The sequence below is a fragment of the Anas platyrhynchos genome, chromosome 28 (genome assembly GCF_047663525.1).
Source record: "Anas platyrhynchos isolate ZD024472 breed Pekin duck chromosome 28, IASCAAS_PekinDuck_T2T, whole genome shotgun sequence".
NCBI lineage: Eukaryota > Metazoa > Chordata > Aves > Anseriformes > Anatidae > Anas > Anas platyrhynchos.
In genome coordinates, this window is record NC_092614.1 from 4,613,293 (window position 1) to 4,635,049 (window position 21,757).

Below are 21,757 nucleotides of genomic sequence, written 5' to 3' on the forward strand. Positions count from 1 at the left end.
ACCAATTCTCTCCCTTATTCAGCTAGCCAGAATGTTGGGTTTGAGGCTTCACAATCTCTAACCCAATTAAACAGCCTGCCACTAATCCATGTAAGGACTTGAGACAATCCTCCAAATCTGCAGCCAGTGCTGCAGGCCTGGCAGTGGGACAGGACTGTGGAGGGAGGAGTGCTGTCACACAAGACACCAGCCTGGCTGCACGAGGCCTTTGGCAGCTAATGCTCATTGCACCAGAAGTGAGGACTGAGCTGAAGAGCTGGGCAGTGTAGGGAGGTTTGGCAGACACTGCTTGGCCAGGAGCAGTTCTGCTGAGGGATTTGCAGCACTGTCCTTGGAGGCAGCGAGTGCTGGGCACAGCCTATACAAGCCTGCGGTGAGGGATGACGTTCCCTGCCCCGCTTACCCTTCCCGTTCAGGCGCTGTTGGGAACAAGGCGTGGAGGCTGCACTGGCTGCAGCAACGCAGTCTGTATGCAGACGCTTCCTTGCCCACCGCCACTTTCGCTTCCGAGGTGGGACTTGGCGGGAGAGGGGTCCCCAGGGACCCCCACTAAGTGCCGTCCACCGGGGGTGTCCCCGCGCCCCTCCTCGCCCCGCAGCCCCCCAGGCTTCCCGAGACGCACGGCCCCGCCCGTCCCCAGGGCAGCCAGACCCTCCGGCCGCACGGGAGGAGCTTGGCGTCCCCGACGGCCTCTCCCCGCCCCTGCCCGCCTTCCCCTGCCTGTCCATCCGCCCTTGCGTCCCTCCGACTCTCTCCACATCGCAGACGCTTCTCCATCTCCGTGGCCCTGCATCTTCCCGTTTGCCTGAACATCTCTTGCTCGGTCTCTCCATCTCTTCCTCTTCCGTCCCTTCTGTTTGCCTGTTGTTTGCCTCTTACTGCCTCTTCCCCTTCCTCTTCTATCTCTTCAGTGCATCTGATTGTCTGTCTCTCCCAGCTGACGACCCCGGCTGTTATTCTGGTGAGTGCCTGCTTGTTTGTTCTACGTTTTGTTATTTTCTCCCTGTTGTCTGTTCATTTTCCTCCATCACTGGGAAGAGCTTGCTCCTGTTCCATCCATCCCTCTGCCCATCACTCAGCCCTACTTCCGCAAGGAAGAAGAAAGAAAACACCCTATTTGGTTTCTTTGTCCACACTGTCAGCATAATGGTGGGGTGGGGATTTTTCTGATGCTGCTGACCCTGCCACCCCAGAACAGGAGAAAGTGAGGCAAGTGTATTGTAATCAGAGAAACTTATATGGGTGACTTTGGGATACAGGTGGTGGAGTCCCATTCACCTCTAGGCACTTGGGCAGAAGGCAACCAAACATAACTTACCTGCACACTCCCCCCAGTGCCTTTCTGGGATTTGCTCTGTCACCATGGAATACCTGACCCTGCCTTCATTTCTCTCTCTGCCATTTCCCCCCACATTGCCTGGCCTTTCAGCCTGTCCTTGCAAGCTACTCCATGAACATATCCTCACAGGTGCTGTCTCTTGTGCAGCAGCATTCACACAATACTGCCTGTGGTGGGTCTGCACTCATCCCTTCTAAAATGGACCCTTCCACCTATCCATCCATTGTTCCGTCTATTCATCTACTTCAACAAAAAATCTCATGTCTCTCTTTGTCCATCTCTTCATCTGTCTGTCCCAAAATGGATCCCATCTGCCATCCTGTTCATCCAGACATGGATTGTTCATCACAATAAAATTACAGACAGCTACTCTTGCTTTCCTCTGTCTCCTGTTGCTATCTCTCAGTTCTCTTCAAGATTCTCCCATGATGGGAATGGGATGCAGACCTCTTCACTGCAGAGTCATTGCACAGTCTTTACAAACAGGGATTTCTGAATCCCTGGGTTTGCTCTGGCTGTACCTGGTGGGTTAGGGCCTTCAGCCACATACATAGGACTGGGGAAACAGCAAGGAATCTTCACCAGATAAAGGCTACCTGGTGGTATCTCCTCTTACAAGAGACCCCTTCCTGTCTACAGGTCTCCAGAAATGTGGCGTGAGAGCTTTGGACTTCTAGAAAAATCCTACGTCAGTGGCGGTGAGCTGTGGATCAGACAGGGATATTTTGGGAATGCTCCCAAAGGAGGGTAAAGAAAGAGGGAGAATAGGCTGGATCTTCCCAGAGGGAAACACGGATTGGAATGGTCAAGGGGTCTACAGGATCAGGGTGGGGGACAGAGGTATGGAGGAAAAAGGAAGCTGAGATGTAGAAGTAGGCACTGTTCTGTGGCAGGCTCATGCTAGACCTTCAACAATGTTAAACATGATCCATGGATAAAGACTTAGGATCCCCTTTTGCCATTAGGAGGGGAGAATCTGTCATTGTGTACTGTTCATTGGCCACCTAGTTTTAATTTCCTGGGTGGGAACACACACTTGAAGCAGCTCCAACTCTCTCCTTGTGTCATTCATGTGTTCTGATGGAAAGGTTGCATCTCTCCCAACAGCACCAGCATCCTTTTTGCTGGGGAAGGATCTCCATATACCCCTGTGCCCAGTACCCCTTTGTAGTGCAGTGGTGGATGTTGCCATCCAGGACTATGTGGCTGATGTGGCCTCTGAACTGATCTACCAGAACAAGAGTCGTACCTCCTCAGAAGTCATCTTTGTCTTCCCCCTCGCCCCCCACATGACCATCTACTCTTTCCAGGCCTTAAATGAGGATGCCAAGGTTCAGGCCTTGCTGCAGGATGAGGTACCAGCATTCAGGAAGGAATGGGGGCAAACACCAGAGGGGCATGGAATGAGCAGCCCATGGTCTGCCTGGGGATCAGCTTTTTGTCCCTCCCCTTTCCGTCCAGACCCAGCAGCTGCACAAGGCTACAAAGGGCCAGGAGAACTGGGAGTACCTTCAGCATCAGTCTGAGCATTCAGGCGAGGTGTTTGCCTGCTTCCTGGGTTCCTTGTCCCCTGGCAAGGAGATGGTCGTGACCTTACGCTATGTCCAAGAGCTGCCACGGAAGCTAGGTGGAGCAGCCCAGTTTTTGTTGCCAGCCACGCTGCATCCTCACTGGAACTACTACAGTGAGTAACCCCATAAGGACCTTCCCTCCCAGTCACACACTCTACAGAAGGACCAGAGCTTCCCCATATACTTTACAAGCAGATCTAATGCAAACTTTCTTTGTACCCACAAAGAAAGAGACACACATTTTCCCCCGTGCAACCCATGAACAGATCCACTCTTCCTTCCTGTGTCCCTTGAAACGGATCCACACCTCCCCCACACATTTCACATAAACAGACACTGGAACCCCTCTGTACACTTTATCGACAATCCCTAGTTATCCTCATATGTCTTATATATAGATGCCAAATCCCACATGCACTCAAGAGAGAGACTGTGTCATTGTCAGTACCATGTTTCTCCCTGCAGCCTGGAATTGTCTCAATAACAAGCCTTACTACAGCCTGCTGCTCACCGCCAGCCTGCAGTCACCCCGTGGTGTGGTCAATGCCGAGGCCAACTGTGCTCTTACTCCTTTGATCTACACTGCCCAGGACCACAGCGCTGCACAGGTATGGCCTCCTGAGGGCCAGGATCCTGGAGATATTGGGCAAGTGGCGTCATCACTGATGGCCTCCTGAGGGCCAGGATCCTGGGGATAGTGGGCAAGTGGCATCATCACTGAGAAAAAGGAGATGCGCTGGGATTGGTGCTTGTGCTCCTGGCCTAATGCTGGGCCTGGGCCTCCTCCTCCTGTGTATGACCAGGCATCCCTTCTCTAGGTCTCACTGGCTGAGACCCCTCCAAGAGATGATTTTGAGCTGCTTGTGTATTATGGAGACCCCACTGAAGTCAGTGCTGTGGTGGAGAAGGGAGACCCTGGGGCCCCCGTTGGTGAGTTCATCTGGGGAGGGAACGTGGGGGCACCTCTGAGTAACAGGAGTCATTGAGGCACAGGAGGACACTGGGGATTGTGGGGTGAGAGGCTTCATTGGACAAAGATAGGAGGCATTCAGATGGGATAGTGTGTGTCCTAGGGTTCCACAGTGAGGTGCTGGGGACATTGTGATGAGGTATTAGATGTACCAGGATGGCTATGAGGACCCCTATATTAGGGCTTACTGGATAACCTGTGTTGGAGCCACTGGGCTGGAGTACTGGGGGCAATGCGTTGTGCAGCTTGTGTACATTACAGTAGGGTAACAAGGCACCAGTGTGGGTTATCAGGAGCTCTGGGATGGTGTAAGCTGAGGGCACAATGAGGATCAGAACCAGGATGAGGAGAGGGGTCTCTAACTGGGCATAATTGGGCTTTATCCCCACCCTATACCTCTTTCAGGCTCCCTGCTTGGTGACCCCCTCGTGTTGGTGACTCTGTCACCCAGCATTCCTGATGCAATGCCTGGGCAGTGCCAGTCTGGGGAGTTCATCTTCCTTCTGGACACCACTTTCCTTGAGCGTGCACAGGTACCTCCACAGAACAGGGACCAAACTCGATTTGGGGAGCAAGCTGAGAGGGAACAAAGCCAGGGCAGGTGTTTGAGACACAGACATGGGGGGGGGAGGGGGGTGGAGACAGGGGGAAACAGGGTGGGTAGGGGCAATGGTGGGCTCTGAAAGGGTCCTGGAATATCTTGGGTGCCTGGGAGAGGTCAGGACACTGGCTGGGGTCATCCAGAGGAGTCCAGAGGCTTTAGCCAGACCAAGATAAGGGCAAGGGCATCTGTATCCACCACTGGTACCTCCTAAGACCTGCCTGCAGTTTCTTTCCACAGGAATCCCTGCTCTTCCTTCTCAAAAGCCTTCCCCTGGGCTGCTACTTCAACATCTACTGCTATGGAGCAACATCTGTGGGCATCTATCCGTGAGCAAACATGGGGCAGGCTGGGTGTTATGTGTCTGGATTAGATGCTGGCGAGTAGGGCTGGATGCTGTGGGGCTTGACTGGTTGCTGTGAGGCAGAGCAAGATCCTGGAGGATAGGTCTGGATTTTCTGAAATAGGCAGATTGGTATGGGGCAAGGCTGGGTACTGGAGTGCATGGCTGGGTGCTGGAGGGCAGGACTGGATTCTGGGGACAGGATCTTTGTGGCACCATGGGAGAGCATTTATTGGGGTTCTGTTGAGCAAAATCTTGTAGGAACTATGAGTCAAGGTCTCTTTAAGACCTCCTATGGGGCAGGATCTTGCAGAAGATATAGCTATGGGGGTGAGTCTTGGGGAGCACCACGGCCAGCACAGGGTGATGTGCTCTGCAAACATGTTGTGCCTGCTGCAGGCAAAGTGTTGAATATACCCAAGACAACCTGACCAAGGCAATGCAACGCATCCCGTCCACCAGCTCTTGTCTGGGTGATGCTGACCTGCTTGGAACTCTTCGCACAATCTACAATACGCCCCAGCCCCACGGACATGCACGACAGGTCTGGGCACAGGAGCATGGAGGAGTGGTGGGATAGGTGTCCCCGAGGAGCACAGAGTGTGTGGGGAAGGAGTGACACAAGGGGTGTCCTGGTCCAAGGTGAACAGACTATGTGGGGGAAAGGAAAAAAAGGTGGGTCCATATCTCGGGGGGGTTCTGTCCCCTGAGAGAATGGATATCTCTCCTTGGGGGTAGTATCTCTACAGGGTCTCTCTCACCTGGGTCCCTTTTGGGGACCTGCTGTCCCCATTTTGGGGTCTTGTGCAAGGTGTCACCATTCATTTATGTCTCCTATCTCCCAGCTCTTCATCTTCATGACTGGGCTACCTCCTGACAAGGAAGCCATTGCTGCTGAGGTCTGCCATCATCGCAACAGCCACCGGTAATTGGAACTCTCTGCCCCCAGTCCTTAGTCATCCCTTGATCCCCTCCCATCATTGATGAGGGCCCCTGTTCACCTGTCTGAATCCTTGAACCCCTTCAGTGTCCCAGAGACCCTTCCCACCCTGCGCAGCTCTGTCCTGTGTCAAGCCTCCACAGGGGAGTCTTTACTTAATACTCCCACACCCAAGGTACCCATCACAAAGTGAGGAGGGATTTGTACACCCTGATGTGCCCCCAAGCTCTGCCCCAGCCCCACCATACTGGTCCCAGCTCTGCCCCAAGCTCCAGCTCTTCCCTGCCACCTCCTGTCTAACCCCAGCTCCAACCCCAATTCCTCACTCCACTCCTTACTCTTCCTCCTGCCCCTTGTTCTGCACCCTAGGTTTGTTCCCCTGCCTAAAACTCCAGCCTGTCTTCTCCAACTCTTTTCCTACATGCGTGCATCCATCTCTGGCTCCTATTTCTGACACCTTTCCCTGATTCCACCATAGGTGTTTCTCCTTCTGCTTCTCTGAGGACAGTGCTGCCCTGGCCATGACTCTGGCCAGGGAGACAAGGGGTGAAGCTACCTACGTCAAATCTGACAAAGAACTGGCAGTTGTGGTAAGAACCCAGGAGCCCTGGTTCGTTCCCTTCTTTCCACAGATACACTACTTTCCAGTAACCCTGGCACCTGGACTGCCCACCTGTGGTAGCCAAGACCCAGCTGCCCCAAGGAACCCAGGCACCCAGTCTTTCCCTAACTCTCTACCCCACTGCCCCACCCCACAGAAAACCCAGATGCCTGAACTTCTCCCCCCCATGGCACAGACCTGACTGCTACCAGGGAAGCCATCTGGCACCCCACACATCCCCGTGCTATCCAAGGAATTCAGACAGAGGGGCCGTATGCTGAACTCTAATGGAGCTGCCAAAGTGTGGTATCTTGCCCTTTCTACCCAGGTGCTGAACTGCTTGAAAAGAGCCCTTAAGCCAGCAGCTGAGGGAGTCTCTCTGAGCTGGACTCTGCCCCTTGGCCTGGAGGCTGAGGTGCTGGGAGGCACACCTCAGTCCATCTTTCAGGGTGAACACATCCATCTCTATGCAAAGATTCGTGGAGAAGCCCAGGTGAGAGCTGCCACTATGTTTTTTTCCAGTTACTTCCTAATAACCTTGCATTAACTACTAGTAATCTTTGAGTAATTTCCCAGTACCTCCCAGCAGCAATCATGTATTTCCAGTAACCTCCAGTATCTTTCCATGTGTTACCAGGATATGAAAGTGGCCACTGGTGTCTTGACTTTGCAGTTCAGCCTGAATGGCCAGAATGTCGCTCACACGATCCCGTTCCCACTATGCCCACAGGGAGATGGCCGGTGAGAGCCTGTCCTACACATGGACTCCAGCTGAGAAAGGAAACAGATAGCTTGTTTATTCATTCCCACCTTCCACGTACCATCCCAAACTGGGAGAGAACCCAAGTGTCCAAGCATGCTCTCCTTCCCTGCTTTGAACCCACAGGGATAGGACTCATGCACCTGGACCTCATTTCACTGCAGACAGGGGACCCATGCATCCACATCTTCCCTCTACCCATTCTTACCCCTGAAGGGAGAGAACCTAGGTGTCCAGGACCAATCTCTGTCCACCTTTCTCCAGCACGGAGAAAAGCCAGGTAGTTGGGCCTCACCCCACTCTGTCCCCAGGCTGGCAGGTCATCGTCTGGCTGCAAGGTGCTTGCTCGGGATGTTGTTGGCAGACGCTGTGAGTGGGTCAGGGGATGAACCAAGGCAACGTGCAGTCGAGATCAGCCTGACTTCAGGGATCATCTGCCCCTTCACCAGTTATGTGGGGGTTCGCACATCTCAGTGGGTTACCTGGTACCAAGGTAAGGAAAGATGCTTGGGGGAAAGATCTGGAGGGGTGTCTCCATGGGATGTTCTCATTCCACAGGAGCCAGAACCCCAACCACAGGGCACCCCCAGTCTCATGGGGTAGGCCCCATCACCACCAGGTACTCCGTTCCCATGGGCTTAATTCAGTCTCTTTCCCTGTTTCCTTCAAAGGGCCCCTGGCACTGCTGCCACCCCACCAGTCACTGGTTGCCTGCCAGATCCTTCAACTACGTGGCTCCATTTGCAGCTCTTCTTGCTTTCCTAAGAGCATCTTCATCCCACCTGGCTGGCTGACTGCAGTACAGGAGTCATGGTTTGCCATCCAGCGTCTAACCCATGACATTGCTGCCTTGGCTCAGAATGGGGCTCACTCAAAAGGTATGGGATCTTGATCCAGACAGGAGATTTAGGGATTAATTAAATGTCTGACAAGAGGGTTATGTTGTCACTCTCCATGTTTGCTCTTGGTCTGAAAACTAATGAATTTTGCCTTTAACCTTTCCGCTAATCATGCTTAAAGCTTAAAGTCCTTCAGCAATTATGGGACCCAGGTCAGGGACACCCAGAGACAGGTCAGGACCAGTGCTGCATCATGAATGCACATTTGGATGAGATATGTTCTAAGGATATCAAGAGAGGGTTTGGGGACATGGCTGGGCAGGAAAGCTAGGAGAATAAGGATGAATTAGGGATGTTCAGAAAGGGTTGATGATAGGAATATTTTGGAGATATGCAGGGAGGTCCTCAGCCTGCAGGTAATTGCCCAAAGAAGATCACAGTGTTCTGGGCATTTTCTCAGAGCACAGGGGAGTAGAGAGGGGCCAGCTTTCCTGTGATTCCTCAAACCCTCCAGTTTACATTTTTTCCCACAGCACCTAAACCACCGCCACCATCTATTTATTCTCTCGAGAGTGTGGATCCCAATTTTGTTTTGTCCTCTCAAATTTTTTGGCCATGGGTCAGCAAAGCCATTGATGAGTGTCAGGAGCTGGTTGCACTGCAGAATGTAGATGGCTCTTGGACCCTCAGCTCAAGCTTAGCTTCTGCACTGCAAGTCGATGAGGCTGAAATCAAGGGAAAGATGCCTGGTGAGGTAAGGAGATAATCCTTTGTGGTGCCAGGGTGTAGACTTGGGGCAGTGGGAACACCTTGGCTGGTGGAACCCCTTGGAATCCCAGGGCACCCAGAGGTGAGTGGAGGGGTCAGGAACCAGAATCACAAAGGAAGAGGTGCTCAACAATGTCAGCGGGTCTGAGTCATTGTTCTTCTACAGGTCACAGAGCCAAGCATCTGGGCCACAGTACTGGCTGTGACCTGGCTGCAGAAGAAAAACAGGTATTATCAAGGCCTATGTGAGTTGCTGGAGGCCAAGGCTGTGACCTGGCTGTGCAGCCGAGCTGGTGAGTCTCGTTTTCCAGATCTCCACAGAACGGCTTCCTCCCTGCTCTCTCCAGTGAGGCCTACTAGAGGCCTAATAGTGGACCTCTTCAGGACCACTGTTTCCTGGGAGTCCTGTGTCCCCTTTCTTCTTTCTGCTGTGGACCTTTCTTCCTGCCTTACTCCCATGGTGCCCCTATCTCTCCCTCATTGCAGCGTCCCAGCTGGACAAATGCCTGGAGGCAGCCAACACCCTCCTCGAGAGCAGCGTGGAGCTTGTTGCAGGAAAAGCGGCCGAAAACTTGACAGACACTAGTATGGTCAGATCATGCTCCATTTTATTACCCGAATAGCCTGACTTTTATAGTGAACTTAACAGGGGCGGATAGTGTCTCACACAAGATTATTGGTCAAAAGCACTCAGACAAACAACTACAAGAAAACAACCCCCTTGTGATTAGCAGTCACGTAGACCTTGTCCTTGAAGCCAACTACTGGCAACAATATTTTTCTAAATTCCTCAGCTGGGTGATGTGGGAACACTGTCATGGGAACTTCTCATAGTCATCCTGGTAGCTTGGTTTGCTCAGATGCAGCAAGCCATGGGATCTTTGCTGTTTCAAAAATCCCTCAACAGGAGCTGAGTGTTTTTAGGCTCTGAGCTCAACACATGCCTTGTGCTTCAGACCATCAGCATTCGTGGAATAAAACAGGACCACAAAACACAGCTTAAATTTACCTGCCATGCTGGGATCCCACTGCTGCTGTCAGTTGGGGTTTTACATAACAGATGAACCCTCACTGCTTTTCAGATATCTTCTACTAGGTGAGCTGCATTTGTAGCATGCTGAACTCCTGAACAGTTCACAGCCTCCGGCATGTTTGGTTTGGGTGGGAGTGAGAGTTGGAGATAGCCTCTTCTAATTGTGCCTGTCATCAGCATCTCCAGACACGGTCCATCGTGGCCTAACAGAAACATGTTAGAGTGTGGGTGAATCACCATTTTGAGTCGCCTATCCATCCCAGGATTTCTATGGACCTCCTAGGTGTTTTCCTTCATCTTCATTTCCCTCTAAAGTCTTTACAGTCATGGGGAGGGAATCATCAGGGTTATTATTATGCTCATCTGCAATGCTGGGAAAACCCTAGGAAGGGGCCCGTTTCTGTGTCCTTGTGTCGACTGGGACAGAGTAAATGTTCTTCATATGGTATGGTGTTGTGTTTTGAATTTAGGATGAGAATAATGTTGATAAAACAACAATGGTTTAGTTGTTGTGGAACAGTGCTTATACTAAGACAAGGACTTTTCAGCTTCTCACTCTAGCCTGCCATTGAGGAGGCTGGGGGTGCACAAGAAACTGGGCTGGGAGTGGACAGAATTAGGACAGCTAACCCAAACAGCCAAAAGGGTATTCCATACCGTATGATGTCACGCTGAATAATAAATATGGGATGGCTGGCCAGAGTGAGGGCTGGGGCCGCTGCTTGGGGATGGCATGGGAAGGGCATCAGTCAGCAGGTGATGAGTGATGCATTGTGCATCACTTGCTTTCCATATCCTCTTATCATTATTATTTATATTTGTTAATACTATTTTTACTACTATTACTATTATTATTAGTTTTCCTTCATTTTCTCTCCTATTAAACTGTCTTTATCTCAACCAACAAGCTTTTATCATTTTTTTCCCCAATTCTACCCCCCATCCTCCTGTGTGTGTGTTTGGTGTGCGTTTTTGGAAGGGGGGTGGGGTGGGAGGAGGGTGGTGAGTGAACATCTGTGTGGTCCTTACCTGCCTGCTGGGTTAAACCACAACACTCCACACATGGACTTTCCCTGGGCAGACAGTGAGGCACATTCTGGGTATTTACTACAAGAATGCGCTAGGTGATGCTCCTTGCCCACTTAACCATCACTCAGCCACCTACTGGCAATCCTGAACATAGAGCCCCAAACCTACAGGACAAAACAGACGATAAATGCAGCGCCAATTCTTCTACTGATACAAAAAAGGACATCAGTTATGATATGACATCACTTGGGGAGCATGTGAAGCATTTACTGTTACTGGAAAGTGTGAAGCGTTAGCTAGTGAGGAAAGAAACTTGGGACTCTATGAAGAACATAATGATCTTTAACAGCTTACGTAAATCATGGCACATAGGTATGATAATCACAGCAATAGCAAATACATTCAGGACAGTTATGTTTGTTGAAATTTGTTAGCATGTGACTACAATATAACTGTACTGCGATTAATTCTGATAATTGTCAGTAAATGCCTACCAGAAATGTAGCTGCACACAAGCATGGTTAGTGATAGCAGTATAATGTTGTTTGTCATGTCCCCCTTAACATATTTGCACTGAAAAGCACTGAAAAGATCAGGTAACCCTACTGAACACACCTTCCAAATACCTTTGCAGTCAGCACTTCCAGACACTTTGCTTAGCAGCTGCGTTTTTTAAGCAACACCTTCATGTCATGTCCCCAGAGACACTGTGTAACTTTGGTTTGAATTGACTGCTAATTCCCCCTTTCATGTAGTTCTTTCAGCAGGCTGGGCAGTCAGATGAATCCTCCCAACTGGACCAAGGACAGGGAATCCTTTCTATTGTCCTTTCCACTTGAAAGACACAAATCTTCACTCTGCTCCTGATGATTTAGCTGTTCACTCACCTGGGGAGCACGGTCATCATTTCCACAACCATTTGACCACCAGTTCCACACTTCAAAAGTATTTCTTCTTCAGCAACTTGCCCTTTGATATTCTTCTTTGATATTTCTTCTTTGATATTCACCTTGGTGAATTCCCCAAAAATCTGTGTCAGCCTTATATTGGAAATGAAGATGGGGTGGCTGCTCATGATTCTCAACCTTCTCCTTCATCCGGATTCTGCAGCTGGGACAGGGCAACCCTGGATATTCATACAGCCTAGGGGATGGGAGGCTGAAGAGCAGCCCCATGGAAAGGTATCTGGAGAGTTTGGTTGATAGTAAGTTGAATATGAGTTAACAGTGTGCCCTGTCATCCAAAAGGGCCAATCATATCCTGGGGTGCATCAAGGACAGCATTACTAGCTAGTCAAGAGAAGCGATTGTCCTGCTCTGCTCTGCACTGGTGCAACCTCACCTTGAGGACTGTGTGCAGCTTTGCATGCCACAATACAAGAAAGACATTAAAAAAAAGACATACCTGCTATCCTAAAAAATAATCCACTTTCTGTCCATGTAGATCATTCTATCGCTCTGTGCTTTCTGCAACACTATCTAGAACAGAACGTTAATAGTGTGTGGTGGTTTTACTCGGGTGAGCAGCCAAGCTCCACCACAACTGCTCTCTCATTCCCCTTCCACAAAGGGAAAGGGGGAGAAAATACATTGTAAAGGGCTCATGGTTTGAGATATGGATGAGGAGATTGCTCAGCAATTATTTTGATGGGCAAAAACAGACTCAGAGTAGGGAGATTAGTAATTTTTTTTGCCTATTACTAATAAGCTAGAGAAGTGAGAAACAAAGGAAAGAAACCAAAACCACCTTCCCCTCATCCATCCTCTTTGACTTCCTCTCCCCAAGTGGCACAGGGGAATGGGGGTTGCGGTCTGACTATAGCACCTGGTCTCTGCTGCTCCTTCATGGTCACTCTCTGCCCCTGCTCTACATGGGGTCCCTCCCACGGGATGCAGTCCTTCCCAAACTGATCCTGCGGCATCTGCCCACAGGCAGCAGCTCTTCAAGAACTGCTTCAGATATGGGCCTGTACCACAGGGTCCATCCATCAGGAACAGACTGCTCCAGCCTGGGCCCCCCATGAGCAGCACCTTCTGCTAAGTCACCTGCTCCTGTGTGGGCTCCTCTCCATGGGCTACAGGTCCGGCCTTAAAATCTGCTCCAGCGGGGGCTCTCCATGGGCTACAGCCTCCTTCAGGTCAGATCCACCTGCTCCACCATGGGGTCCTCCATGGGGTGCAGCATGGAAATGTGTTCCACCATGGTACACCATGGGCTTCAGAGGGACAACCTGCTTTACCATAGTCCTTTCCACAGGCTGCAGGGGAACTTCTGCTCTGGCTCTTGGAGCACCTCCTACCCCCTCCTTCTTCATTGACCTTGGTGCCGGCAGGGCTGTTTCTTCCTCCTCACTCTCCCAGCTGCTGTTGTGCAGCAGTTTTGTTATGTTTTGTTTCTTAAATATGCTTTCACAGAGGTGCAAACAACATCGCTTATTGGCTCAACTCTGACCAGGGGTGGGACCCTCATAGGGCAACTTTTGGATTCTTCTCACAGAAGCCACCCCCGCAGCCCCTTGCTACCAAAGTCTTGCCACATAAACCCACTACATAGAGTTATCAGAGAGTGTCCAAAGGAGGGCAACAAATATGTTATACAGTCTAGAGGGGAAGACATATGAGAAGTGGCTGAGGTCACTCGGTTTGTTCAGCCTAGAGAAGAGGAGTCTGAAGGGAGGCCTCATGGGGAGGCCTGCAGCTGCAGCTTCCTCATGAGGGGAGCGGAGGGGCAGGAGATATCTCTGCTCTCTGGGGACAGTGACAGGACCCAAGGGAATGGCATGGAGCTGTGAGAGGGGAGGTTCAGATTGGGTATTAGGAAACGGTTCTTCACTAAGAGGGTGGTCGGGCACTGAAGCAGACTCCCCAAGGAAGTGATCATGACACCAAGCTGCCAGAGTTCAAGAAGTGTTTGGACAATGTTGTCAGAATTATGATTTCATTTTTGTGTGGTCCTGTGTGGAGCCAGGAGGTGGACTCAAAGATTCTTTTGGGTCCCTTCCAATTCAGGATGTTCTGTGAGTATATGATCTTCATGGACATCCTTCAGCTGCCTTCATACGACTTCCATTGATGTATTTTAATTGTTAGTGGTCACTTGCAACCTGTTGCGCTACACTGTCAATTTGAATGGCTGATCATTCTCCACATTCCTCCTTAACTGAATGATGACATATCAGTCTGCACTCAGCCCCACCATCATGTAAACCAAGCTAAACTTCTGTTCACAAGAGACACAGCATTTCATCTACAACATGATATATTTTGGAGCAGAGATCAGTCCATGTATGCATCAGTCAGCTTGTGTTGAAAATAAATAAATCAATATGTATATGTACACACACTAAGGAATTATTGACCACTGTCATTGGAGTGTTTAGACGACAGATAAATTAGGCCTGTTTTAAACTTCAAAACAAAGCATAACTTGGTTCATGTTCATTAATAAAACAGAGAGACAATGGTTAGTTTTTAATCATTATCATTCAATATCACCATATATGAAGGCCTTAACAAAGTTATTCTATACCTGTTAGAGTATGACACAACCAAAGCTGCTCCCTGGAATTGAGGAAAGTTACTGCTGCTCAGATGACACTGATAATAATTTTCCTTCAACCGTGTGTGGAGAAATTCCTGGAATAAGCTTTCAAGGGGACATTTTTTCCTCAATAGACAGACTCCTGATGTAATCTACACATTTTTTAAAAGGAAGGTAGAAAGAAATCCATGGATTGATCATGTTATTGATCCAGAGACATTTGATATGTTTTTCTTCCTGAATAGACTTTTAGGTGTACTCCTTATCACTCTTTCCCAAGGATATTTCTGCTTTTGGTTTATTGTTTTTTTCCTGGGTATTTGGCTAGGATAGAGTTAATTTTCCTCCTAGTGGCTGGTAAGGTGCTGTGTTTTGGACTTAGGATGAGAATAATGTTGATAACACGCTGACGGTTTAATTGTTGCAGAACGATGTTTTGTAGACATTCGTAGTAGTAGTGCTATTATTACTATTATTTTCCTTTCTCTTCTGTCCTAATAAACTATCTCACACAACACACGACACACAACTCAACACACAAGCATTCATTTTAATTTATTTTTTTTAATTCTCTCCCCCATCCCATGGGGCGTGGTGCTGTGTGGTGCTTAGCTTCTAGCTGGGTTAAACCACAACCAAACTTTGGTGCTTCACTCTCCTTCTTCACTGTCCAGAAGGTGCCATGGTCCTTCTGCATGACTTGTGTGGCAAAGTGCTTAATGACAACTAGTTTCAGCCACAACGAATAATTATCTTTTACAGCTAAAGGAGGAAACGGCCTGTAGTATCCTTACTGCATAAAAGTGTAAGGCCTATGCTGCTTCCTACTGACATCTCTCCAAGTTTGAGAGAGAAATGCTACTGTGACTCTGACCTGAAAGGAACCTTGTAAAAATGCATTTAGGCATTATGGTTCCCAGAACTGCAGCATGCAAAAGTGTCATTGCCTGAAACTAAAGTTCACAATGCTAAGATATGTCTGCCCCCTGTTTTGATAATAAACCGCATACATTCCCAATGAATGGTATATATGTAAACTGAAAAGCTAAGGTCAAATGAAGCACAGTGCAGATAATGGAAATCCTACACAAATTTGTATTTAATTCAGATGTTGACAGAATTCCAGATCCCTCCTTCTGTATTTTTTTGATACGCAGTGCTATGAGAAGGCCTGTTAAATCTACTACTTCAATTTTAATGTGTTCACCTGGGGAGCACAAGACAACTAATCCCATTCTTGTTTCATTGCGGTCATTTGGGAACTCTTCTCTAGCATGTTCATAGGCAGGTCTACTGTGTACAGTTTGCTGAAATCGTTAAGTTGTTCTGTCCAACTCTTCCTTTTGTTCCAAGGAATAAAGACATTATCCACTATCTTACTATACGCATTAATGATGCTTAAAGAGAGACTCCATCTCTTGCCTTCCTCTATACCATACCACCTTGATTCCACCTATTCATTCATCCACCTAGTAAGTCTGATGCTTCAGTTTCTGTTGTATACTCTATTATATTATAAACCACAAGGAAATCATTCCAGTGATCTTATTTCAAAGCCACCAAACAGCCATGCTAGCAGTCGAAATGCTTACGTCATGGTGTCATGGATGCATTCATCCCTCCTAAATTTCCTTAAAATACTTAAATATAGGCAGGAGAGATGAGGGTGCAATTCATGTCTCCCTGAACACCAAAAACACATTAGATAAACCTCTCCTAAGACATTAATTAATAATCTCAACACCTATATAGTCTACTTCAGCCATTTCCATCAGGACAGGCATGGTAAACAACATTAGATGTGAAGACTTTCTACTTGCATGATGTTTCTCCCTATCATCACGTACACCCATCGTCACAAATGTTAGTCTAGCTAAACATGACAGACAATGAGATGAAGTTCAACAGGTGTAAGTGCCAAGTGCTGCACTTTGGTCACAACAACCCCATGCAAAGAATACAGGCCTAGAACAGAATGGCTGGAAAGCTGTGCAGAGGAAAAGGATCTGGGTGTGTTGGTCAATGCTTGCCTGAACTAGAGCTGCCATTGTGCCCACGCATCCTGGCATCCTGGCTTGTGTCATGAATCACCCCAGCCAGCAGGACCACGGAGGTGATCGTCGCCCTGTACTCTGCTGTGGTGAGGCCACACCTTGAGTACTGTATTCAGGTTTGGGCCCCTCACTACAAGAAGGACATTGAGGCTCTGGAGTGTGTCCAGAGAAGGGCTACGAAGCTGGTGAAGGGTCTGGTCAAAAGTCCAGAGTGTGTGACGGAGGGAACTGGGGTTGTTTAGTCTGGAGAAGAGGATCCCAGGGGAGACCTTATTGTTTGGAACATCATAAATACAACCTCAACAAACTTTATTATTACCTTCCTGTCATAACAAGGGATGATGACCACGGGAGCTAAGCTACAAGGAGATACATTCTTTAACAACTACAGAGCATTCTAGAAATAATAAAAATAATAAGCCAAATTGATACCTAAACCAAAACATATGCGCATGGCTTGAGCCGGTGCTTGTGAAGTCACTTGTGGCTGAGGAGTCGATAGGGCAGGAGCGGTATCATAGCTTGTGTCTTTGGTTGTGAGGTGGCACAGACTGCATAGGTGCTGGAGATATCTGCTGCTGGTCTTCCTGCTCACTTCTATCATTTCTTCAGTTCTTTGATGGACTTTGTGTTGGGGCACTTGAAATAAGGAAACGGGCAGTCTTCTTATCAAAGGAATTCATGATGAGGAAAGGGGGATTCTTGGGAGAAAGGAGGATGAATAGGCTGTAACATGGTAATTTCAGGTTGGACTGGTAAAGAAATCTCTGCTCTCTGAACTGATCTCTTTTCTGCATAAGGTTCACCTCTGCATTAAACACTGCTCTCAGCAACCGTTTGCCCTCTGTTCCAACCAGCCACATTTGCATAGCTGGAGTCTGTTTGTTGTCAATGCCAAAATGACTGAAAAGGAGACAAGAACCGGTGCTGTAAGAGACTGCTTCACTGTGGTGCTCCTCTGCTCTGGGTCAGCTTAATTTTCATGAAGATGCAGCTATCATGGGCGATGGAAATGGGAGTGAGCTGACAGGTACAGGGGCTGAGGGAGTTTTGCCTTCCTGAAGCTAAGTCTGTTACAGAAGCAATGTAATAATTGTCTATTTTTAATTGACAATAAATAAGAGTAATCTTCCCCAAATCAGGTCTGTTTTGCCTGTTGCAGTAATGGGTAAGCCATCTCTCTCTCTTTCCCGCAGCCTCCAAGATTACGTATACCTGTGCACAGTGCACAGTGAAAGAACAAGAGTCACGGCTGAAACAAGGAAACCTCCACTGGACAGAAGGAAATTACACCTCACAATGAAAATGGTGAAGCACGGGCAGTGCCCAGAGAAGCTGGGGGATCCCCATACTTGAAGATATCCAAGCTTATGTAGATAAAGTCATGACCAACCTTGTCCATCTTGGAAGTTAGCTTGCTTTTAGCAGGAGACTGGACCTCCAGGGGTGCTTTCCAACCTCATTTTCTCTATGGTACGACTATGTTCTTGCTGCTCTTTAAACTCTCAGAAGTGTTTTCCCAGAAGGTATTTGGCAGATTTCGATACCAAATTGGTCCCTGAGGTTTGACTCAGTGAGGAAGTACAACAGTGTATAATACTGACAGCATTATAAGAAGGAGCTCAGAAGTGGAAATTTATTTGCTGGAAGTCAGACTACATAGAGGAGAAACATCAGAATTAGACTTCTTTTTGAAGCATCCTGGCTTGCTGTGGATATATTGGTAACTCTTTGGAGCACTTCTTAGAGACTGGGTGTGATTGTTTTGGAGATAGGGAAAGAAGAAATGGATAAGGGCTTGGAAAACTGACTGGCTCATTTTTAAAACTCAAGTAAAAGCTTTAAGATGTTACTGAGGGAGTCTCTGGTTTTAAGGGACCAAGCTCAGCTTCCAGATAATGTCTGTCCATCTGTGGTATTAAAAAAGGATGTCCTATACTTTATGTGATAATGTGGGGGAAGAGGGTGTTCTATTTGCATGTGTGTTTTGTTTTTGTTTTTGTTTTTGTTTTTGTTTTTGTTTTTGTTTTGTGTGTGTGTGTTTTGTGTCTTTTTTTGTTTGTTTGGAGAAACAGCCATGAGATGCAGCTAATAAACGCCCATGTTTTGCTGACACCAAGTGCACCAAAGGAGAAAGAACTGATGGGAGTAGTGTGATCAGGATAGTCATAGTGTTCTCACTCAGATTTACCATTTTCTTGAATATTTTGTAAGTTGCACTTGAAAAGAGAAAATCAGATGGCAAGTTTGGTATGGGCTATGTGTTGTCTAAGATGTGCTTGCCTTCCCCGGAAACTCATGTTGGTACTCCTTTTAATCATTCAGAAATAGCTGAAGTGAGTCTGAAATGAGTGTGAAACCAGATTCAAAGACACAAGATAAAATCTGGGAGATCTGAGTGCAAAACTAGCTCCACATCTCTTTTTAGGGCTAAGAGGCTTGGTATCTGGGAGAGAAGGGAGGGAGAGTGCAGCTGAAATGCCATAGATAGTATCTGGTAAGCCTGCAAGAAAACAGCGTGGTTGAGTTGAAGGGCATCATCCAAGGTTTTGAGGCTCCCCTTCACTTCCACAGAGTAATGGCAACCACAGTGGTGACTGCTCCAGTAATATAGTACAGTAGTGCATTAGACACAGTGCATTGGACAAAGTACCTGTCTGAGTTTAGGGCAGGATGGTGTAGTGTGGCAGGATACTTGGAGACAGGTGCCACAAAGAAGAAACCATCAGCATCAGAGTTAATGCATTGGAGCTATAGTGCTGAGGTTAAATGAAAAGTAAACAGATTTTTTTTCCTGTACTTTCCACCTTCTCCCTCTTTTACTTTTGCTTAGTGTGGTATCCATCCATTCCTTGGTGCATTTTCCCTTTGCTCAGTGGTAACCAGCTCTACAAACCTGTCTTTGGAGCACTGTTCCCATCTATCCAGCCTTTTCTTTGTAAAGTCTCTTTCCCTCTCTCTTTGCCTTTTAGCTCCTTTAAACTGCAGCAAGTTCATTTTCTGCAATACTACTTTATCCATCACTACTGTGTCTAATCTGCTTCAGTCTCTGTCTACCGTTGATGGGGAATAAACACTGTCATTACCATTCAAACATTCATAGTCCCAAGGTCGAAAACAGTTCCCGCACATGTAGCCTTCTCAACTGTCCTGAGAGGGGACCCATATGTGTTGCCTGAACTGGAATGAGGACTAGGCATTACAAAAGGTGCTTGGGACCCTATCTACCTGAAAAAGATTGTTTAAATGTAGTTACTGCGGCTGCTCCAGTCTCTCCCAGGGGGTTACTTACTGGTATCTCCCTTATATTTTAACAAAACCATATTGACTTGTGTCCTGTTGTTTTCCACTAGTTCTCAAAACAGGTCTTTTCTTGTTCCGCTAGCAATGAAGATTCAATGAACCACACAACAGTAGTGGAATTTGTCCTCTTGGGGCTGACCAACAGCCGCCATTTGGAGATCATCCTCTTTCTGATTCTGGTGATTGCCTACTTCTTGATCCTGTTTGGAAACGTTACTGTCATCAGCATCACTCTAGTGGACCATTTTCTTCAGACTCCAATGTACTTCTTCCTCAGGAATTTTGCCATTTTGGAAATCACATTCACCTCCACATTCATTCCTAGCACCCTCTACAGCCTTCTGACAGAGAGGAAAATAATTTCCCTGCCTGGTTGCTTTCTTCAGATGCTGCTTTTCTTTTGCTTGGGTACCTGCACTTTTTTCCACGTGGCGGCAATGTCCTTTGATCGGTATGTTGCGATCTGCCGCCCCTTGCATTACACGACTATTATGAACAACAGATTTTGCTTCCAACTGGTCCTGGCTTGCTGGGCAGTGAGTTTTCTCCTGATGTCTCCTCCCATCATTATGATTGCCCAGTTGCCTTTCTGTGGTCCCAATGTCCTGAACCACTTTTACTGTGATACTTCACAGTTGTTGCAGCTGTCCTGCACAGACACGTGGTTCATGGAAGGACTGCTGTTTATCCTATCAATTATCATTGTGCCAGGCACCTTAACAATAACTGTCATTTCATATGGTTGCATTATTATCACCATCCTACATATGCCATCTTCCTCAGGAAGGAAGAAAACATTTTCCACTTGCTCAGCTCACCTTGTGGTGGTGACTGTATTTTACAGCACGTCTATTTACAGGTATAACCGCACAGCACAACGGGGTGGGCAGGGCTCTGACAAAGTTCTTTCTTTCTTCTTCTCTGTGGTGACTCAGATGCTTAACCCATACATCTACTCACTCAGGAACAATCAAGTCAAACGAGCGTTGAAGGAGAGCATGTCAAAGGCATTTTCTAGCTCCCGGAGGCAACCATGAGAGCTGGAGTAGACCCTCCAAGTGACTGAATTGTTGCCCAGATGCATCAGCATTGTGCAAATGAATTAAAGACTCTGAATTCAAACGGTTTATGCTTTATAAATGTTACATAGTACCTTTTTCTGTTAGAAACCCAGACATTCCAACACAGGCAGGGTCTTCTAGTCCACCAGTACCTGCACTTGGGTTTGCCTGTGCGTTCTTTCCACTCGGTTCTGGTGGGTTAGCCTTGGCTAACAACCAAATCCGCTCCCAGCTGCCCAGTGTAGGGCAGAAGAATTTCTTCCTTATATTTAATCTAAAGCTACCCTCTTTTGCTTTAAAGCCACTCCCCCGTGCACTTTCTCTGCACTCGCTGATAAAGAGATCATAACAATGTGTAACAACCACTGTGATGTAACATATAGACAAGTTAACACAGTGTGTTGTTTGTATGTTTGAGGGTTGTTGTTTTTTTGTTTGTTTGTTTGTTTTTGTTGTTGTTGTTGTTTTGTTTTTGGTGGTGGAGGTGGGGATGGTGCTTTTTTGTTTGTTTATTTGGTTTTTGAGATATTTTTCCTGTTTGGTTCTTTAAATACAGCTAGGTGAGAAGGTAGATTTATGTTTGCCCTAACAAGAGCTGAATCCTTTTGGACTGGTAACATCAGTAATTTCTCCTGTAAAGCTTGTTTACTGTCTTTACATTTCTTAGCCAGTGGATTTGGTTATCTTTACTGACTTTGATATATCTTCTTTTTCTTTGTTTATTACTTCTATGGATAAGGATAAAGGGATGGCCAACAGGGCAGACATCCTACTGGGGGTCTGTTATAGAACAAGAGCCAAACAAGGATGAAGAGACAGATGAGGTGTTCTATAAGCAGCTGGCAGATGTTGTGCAATCACCAGCACTTCTTCTCATGGGGGAATTTAACTCCACGGACGTATGCTGGAAATACAATACAGCCCTGAGGAAGCAGTCTAGAAGATTCCTGGAGTGCGTGGAAAATAGCTTCCTGACTCAGGTGGCTAGTGAGCCTAACAGAGGGG

The 21,757-nt window shown here is 47.6% G+C and overlaps 2 protein-coding genes across 4 annotated transcripts; both read left to right on the plus strand.

The window, feature by feature from the left end:
• Positions 1-453: 453 nt before the first annotated feature.
• LOC119714020 (von Willebrand factor A domain-containing protein 5A-like) lies at positions 454-10,672 on the plus strand. Of its 3 annotated transcripts, none has more exons than XM_072028870.1 (18): positions 454-961; positions 1,979-2,037; positions 2,447-2,694; positions 2,801-3,023; positions 3,376-3,518; positions 3,729-3,840; positions 4,286-4,413; positions 4,722-4,810; positions 5,224-5,368; positions 5,670-5,749; positions 6,243-6,354; positions 6,694-6,858; positions 7,003-7,106; positions 7,437-7,618; positions 7,797-8,003; positions 8,498-8,718; positions 8,899-9,025; positions 9,219-10,672. In XM_072028870.1, exons 2-18 carry the CDS (start codon positions 1,989-1,991, stop codon positions 9,353-9,355), a joined length of 2,472 nt encoding a protein of 823 aa, XP_071884971.1. In that variant the 5' UTR covers positions 454-961; positions 1,979-1,988; the 3' UTR covers positions 9,356-10,672. The 3 variants fall into 3 exon arrangements, with proteins under 3 accessions (XP_071884971.1, XP_071884972.1, XP_071884973.1); XM_072028871.1 differs by having other exon boundaries at positions 456-961; positions 2,650-2,694; XM_072028872.1 differs by lacking the exon at positions 2,447-2,694 and having other exon boundaries at positions 456-961.
• Positions 10,673-19,786: 9,114 nt separating this feature from the next.
• Positions 19,787-20,728, plus strand: LOC119714021 (olfactory receptor 6E1-like). The gene has a single exon (XM_038168578.1). It carries the CDS (start codon positions 19,787-19,789, stop codon positions 20,726-20,728), a length of 942 nt encoding a protein of 313 aa, XP_038024506.1.
• The last annotated feature ends 1,029 nt before the right edge of the window (positions 20,729-21,757 follow it).

Bases quoted from the DNA above. Each gene is read 5' to 3' on its own strand.
- LOC119714020 (XM_072028870.1), top strand. From the start codon at position 1,989: ATGTGGCGTGAGAGCTTTGGACTTCTAGAAAAATCCTACGTCAGTGGC. The intron at 2,038-2,446 runs GTGAGCTGTGGA...CTCTCCCAACAG, and splicing joins AAAATCCTACGTCAGTGGCG to CACCAGCATCCTTTTTGCTG. The intron at 6,859-7,002 runs GTGAGAGCTGCC...ATGTGTTACCAG, and splicing joins AGATTCGTGGAGAAGCCCAG to GATATGAAAGTGGCCACTGG.
- LOC119714021 (XM_038168578.1), top strand. From the start codon at position 19,787: ATGAACCACACAACAGTAGTGGAATTTGTCCTCTTGGGGCTGACCAAC.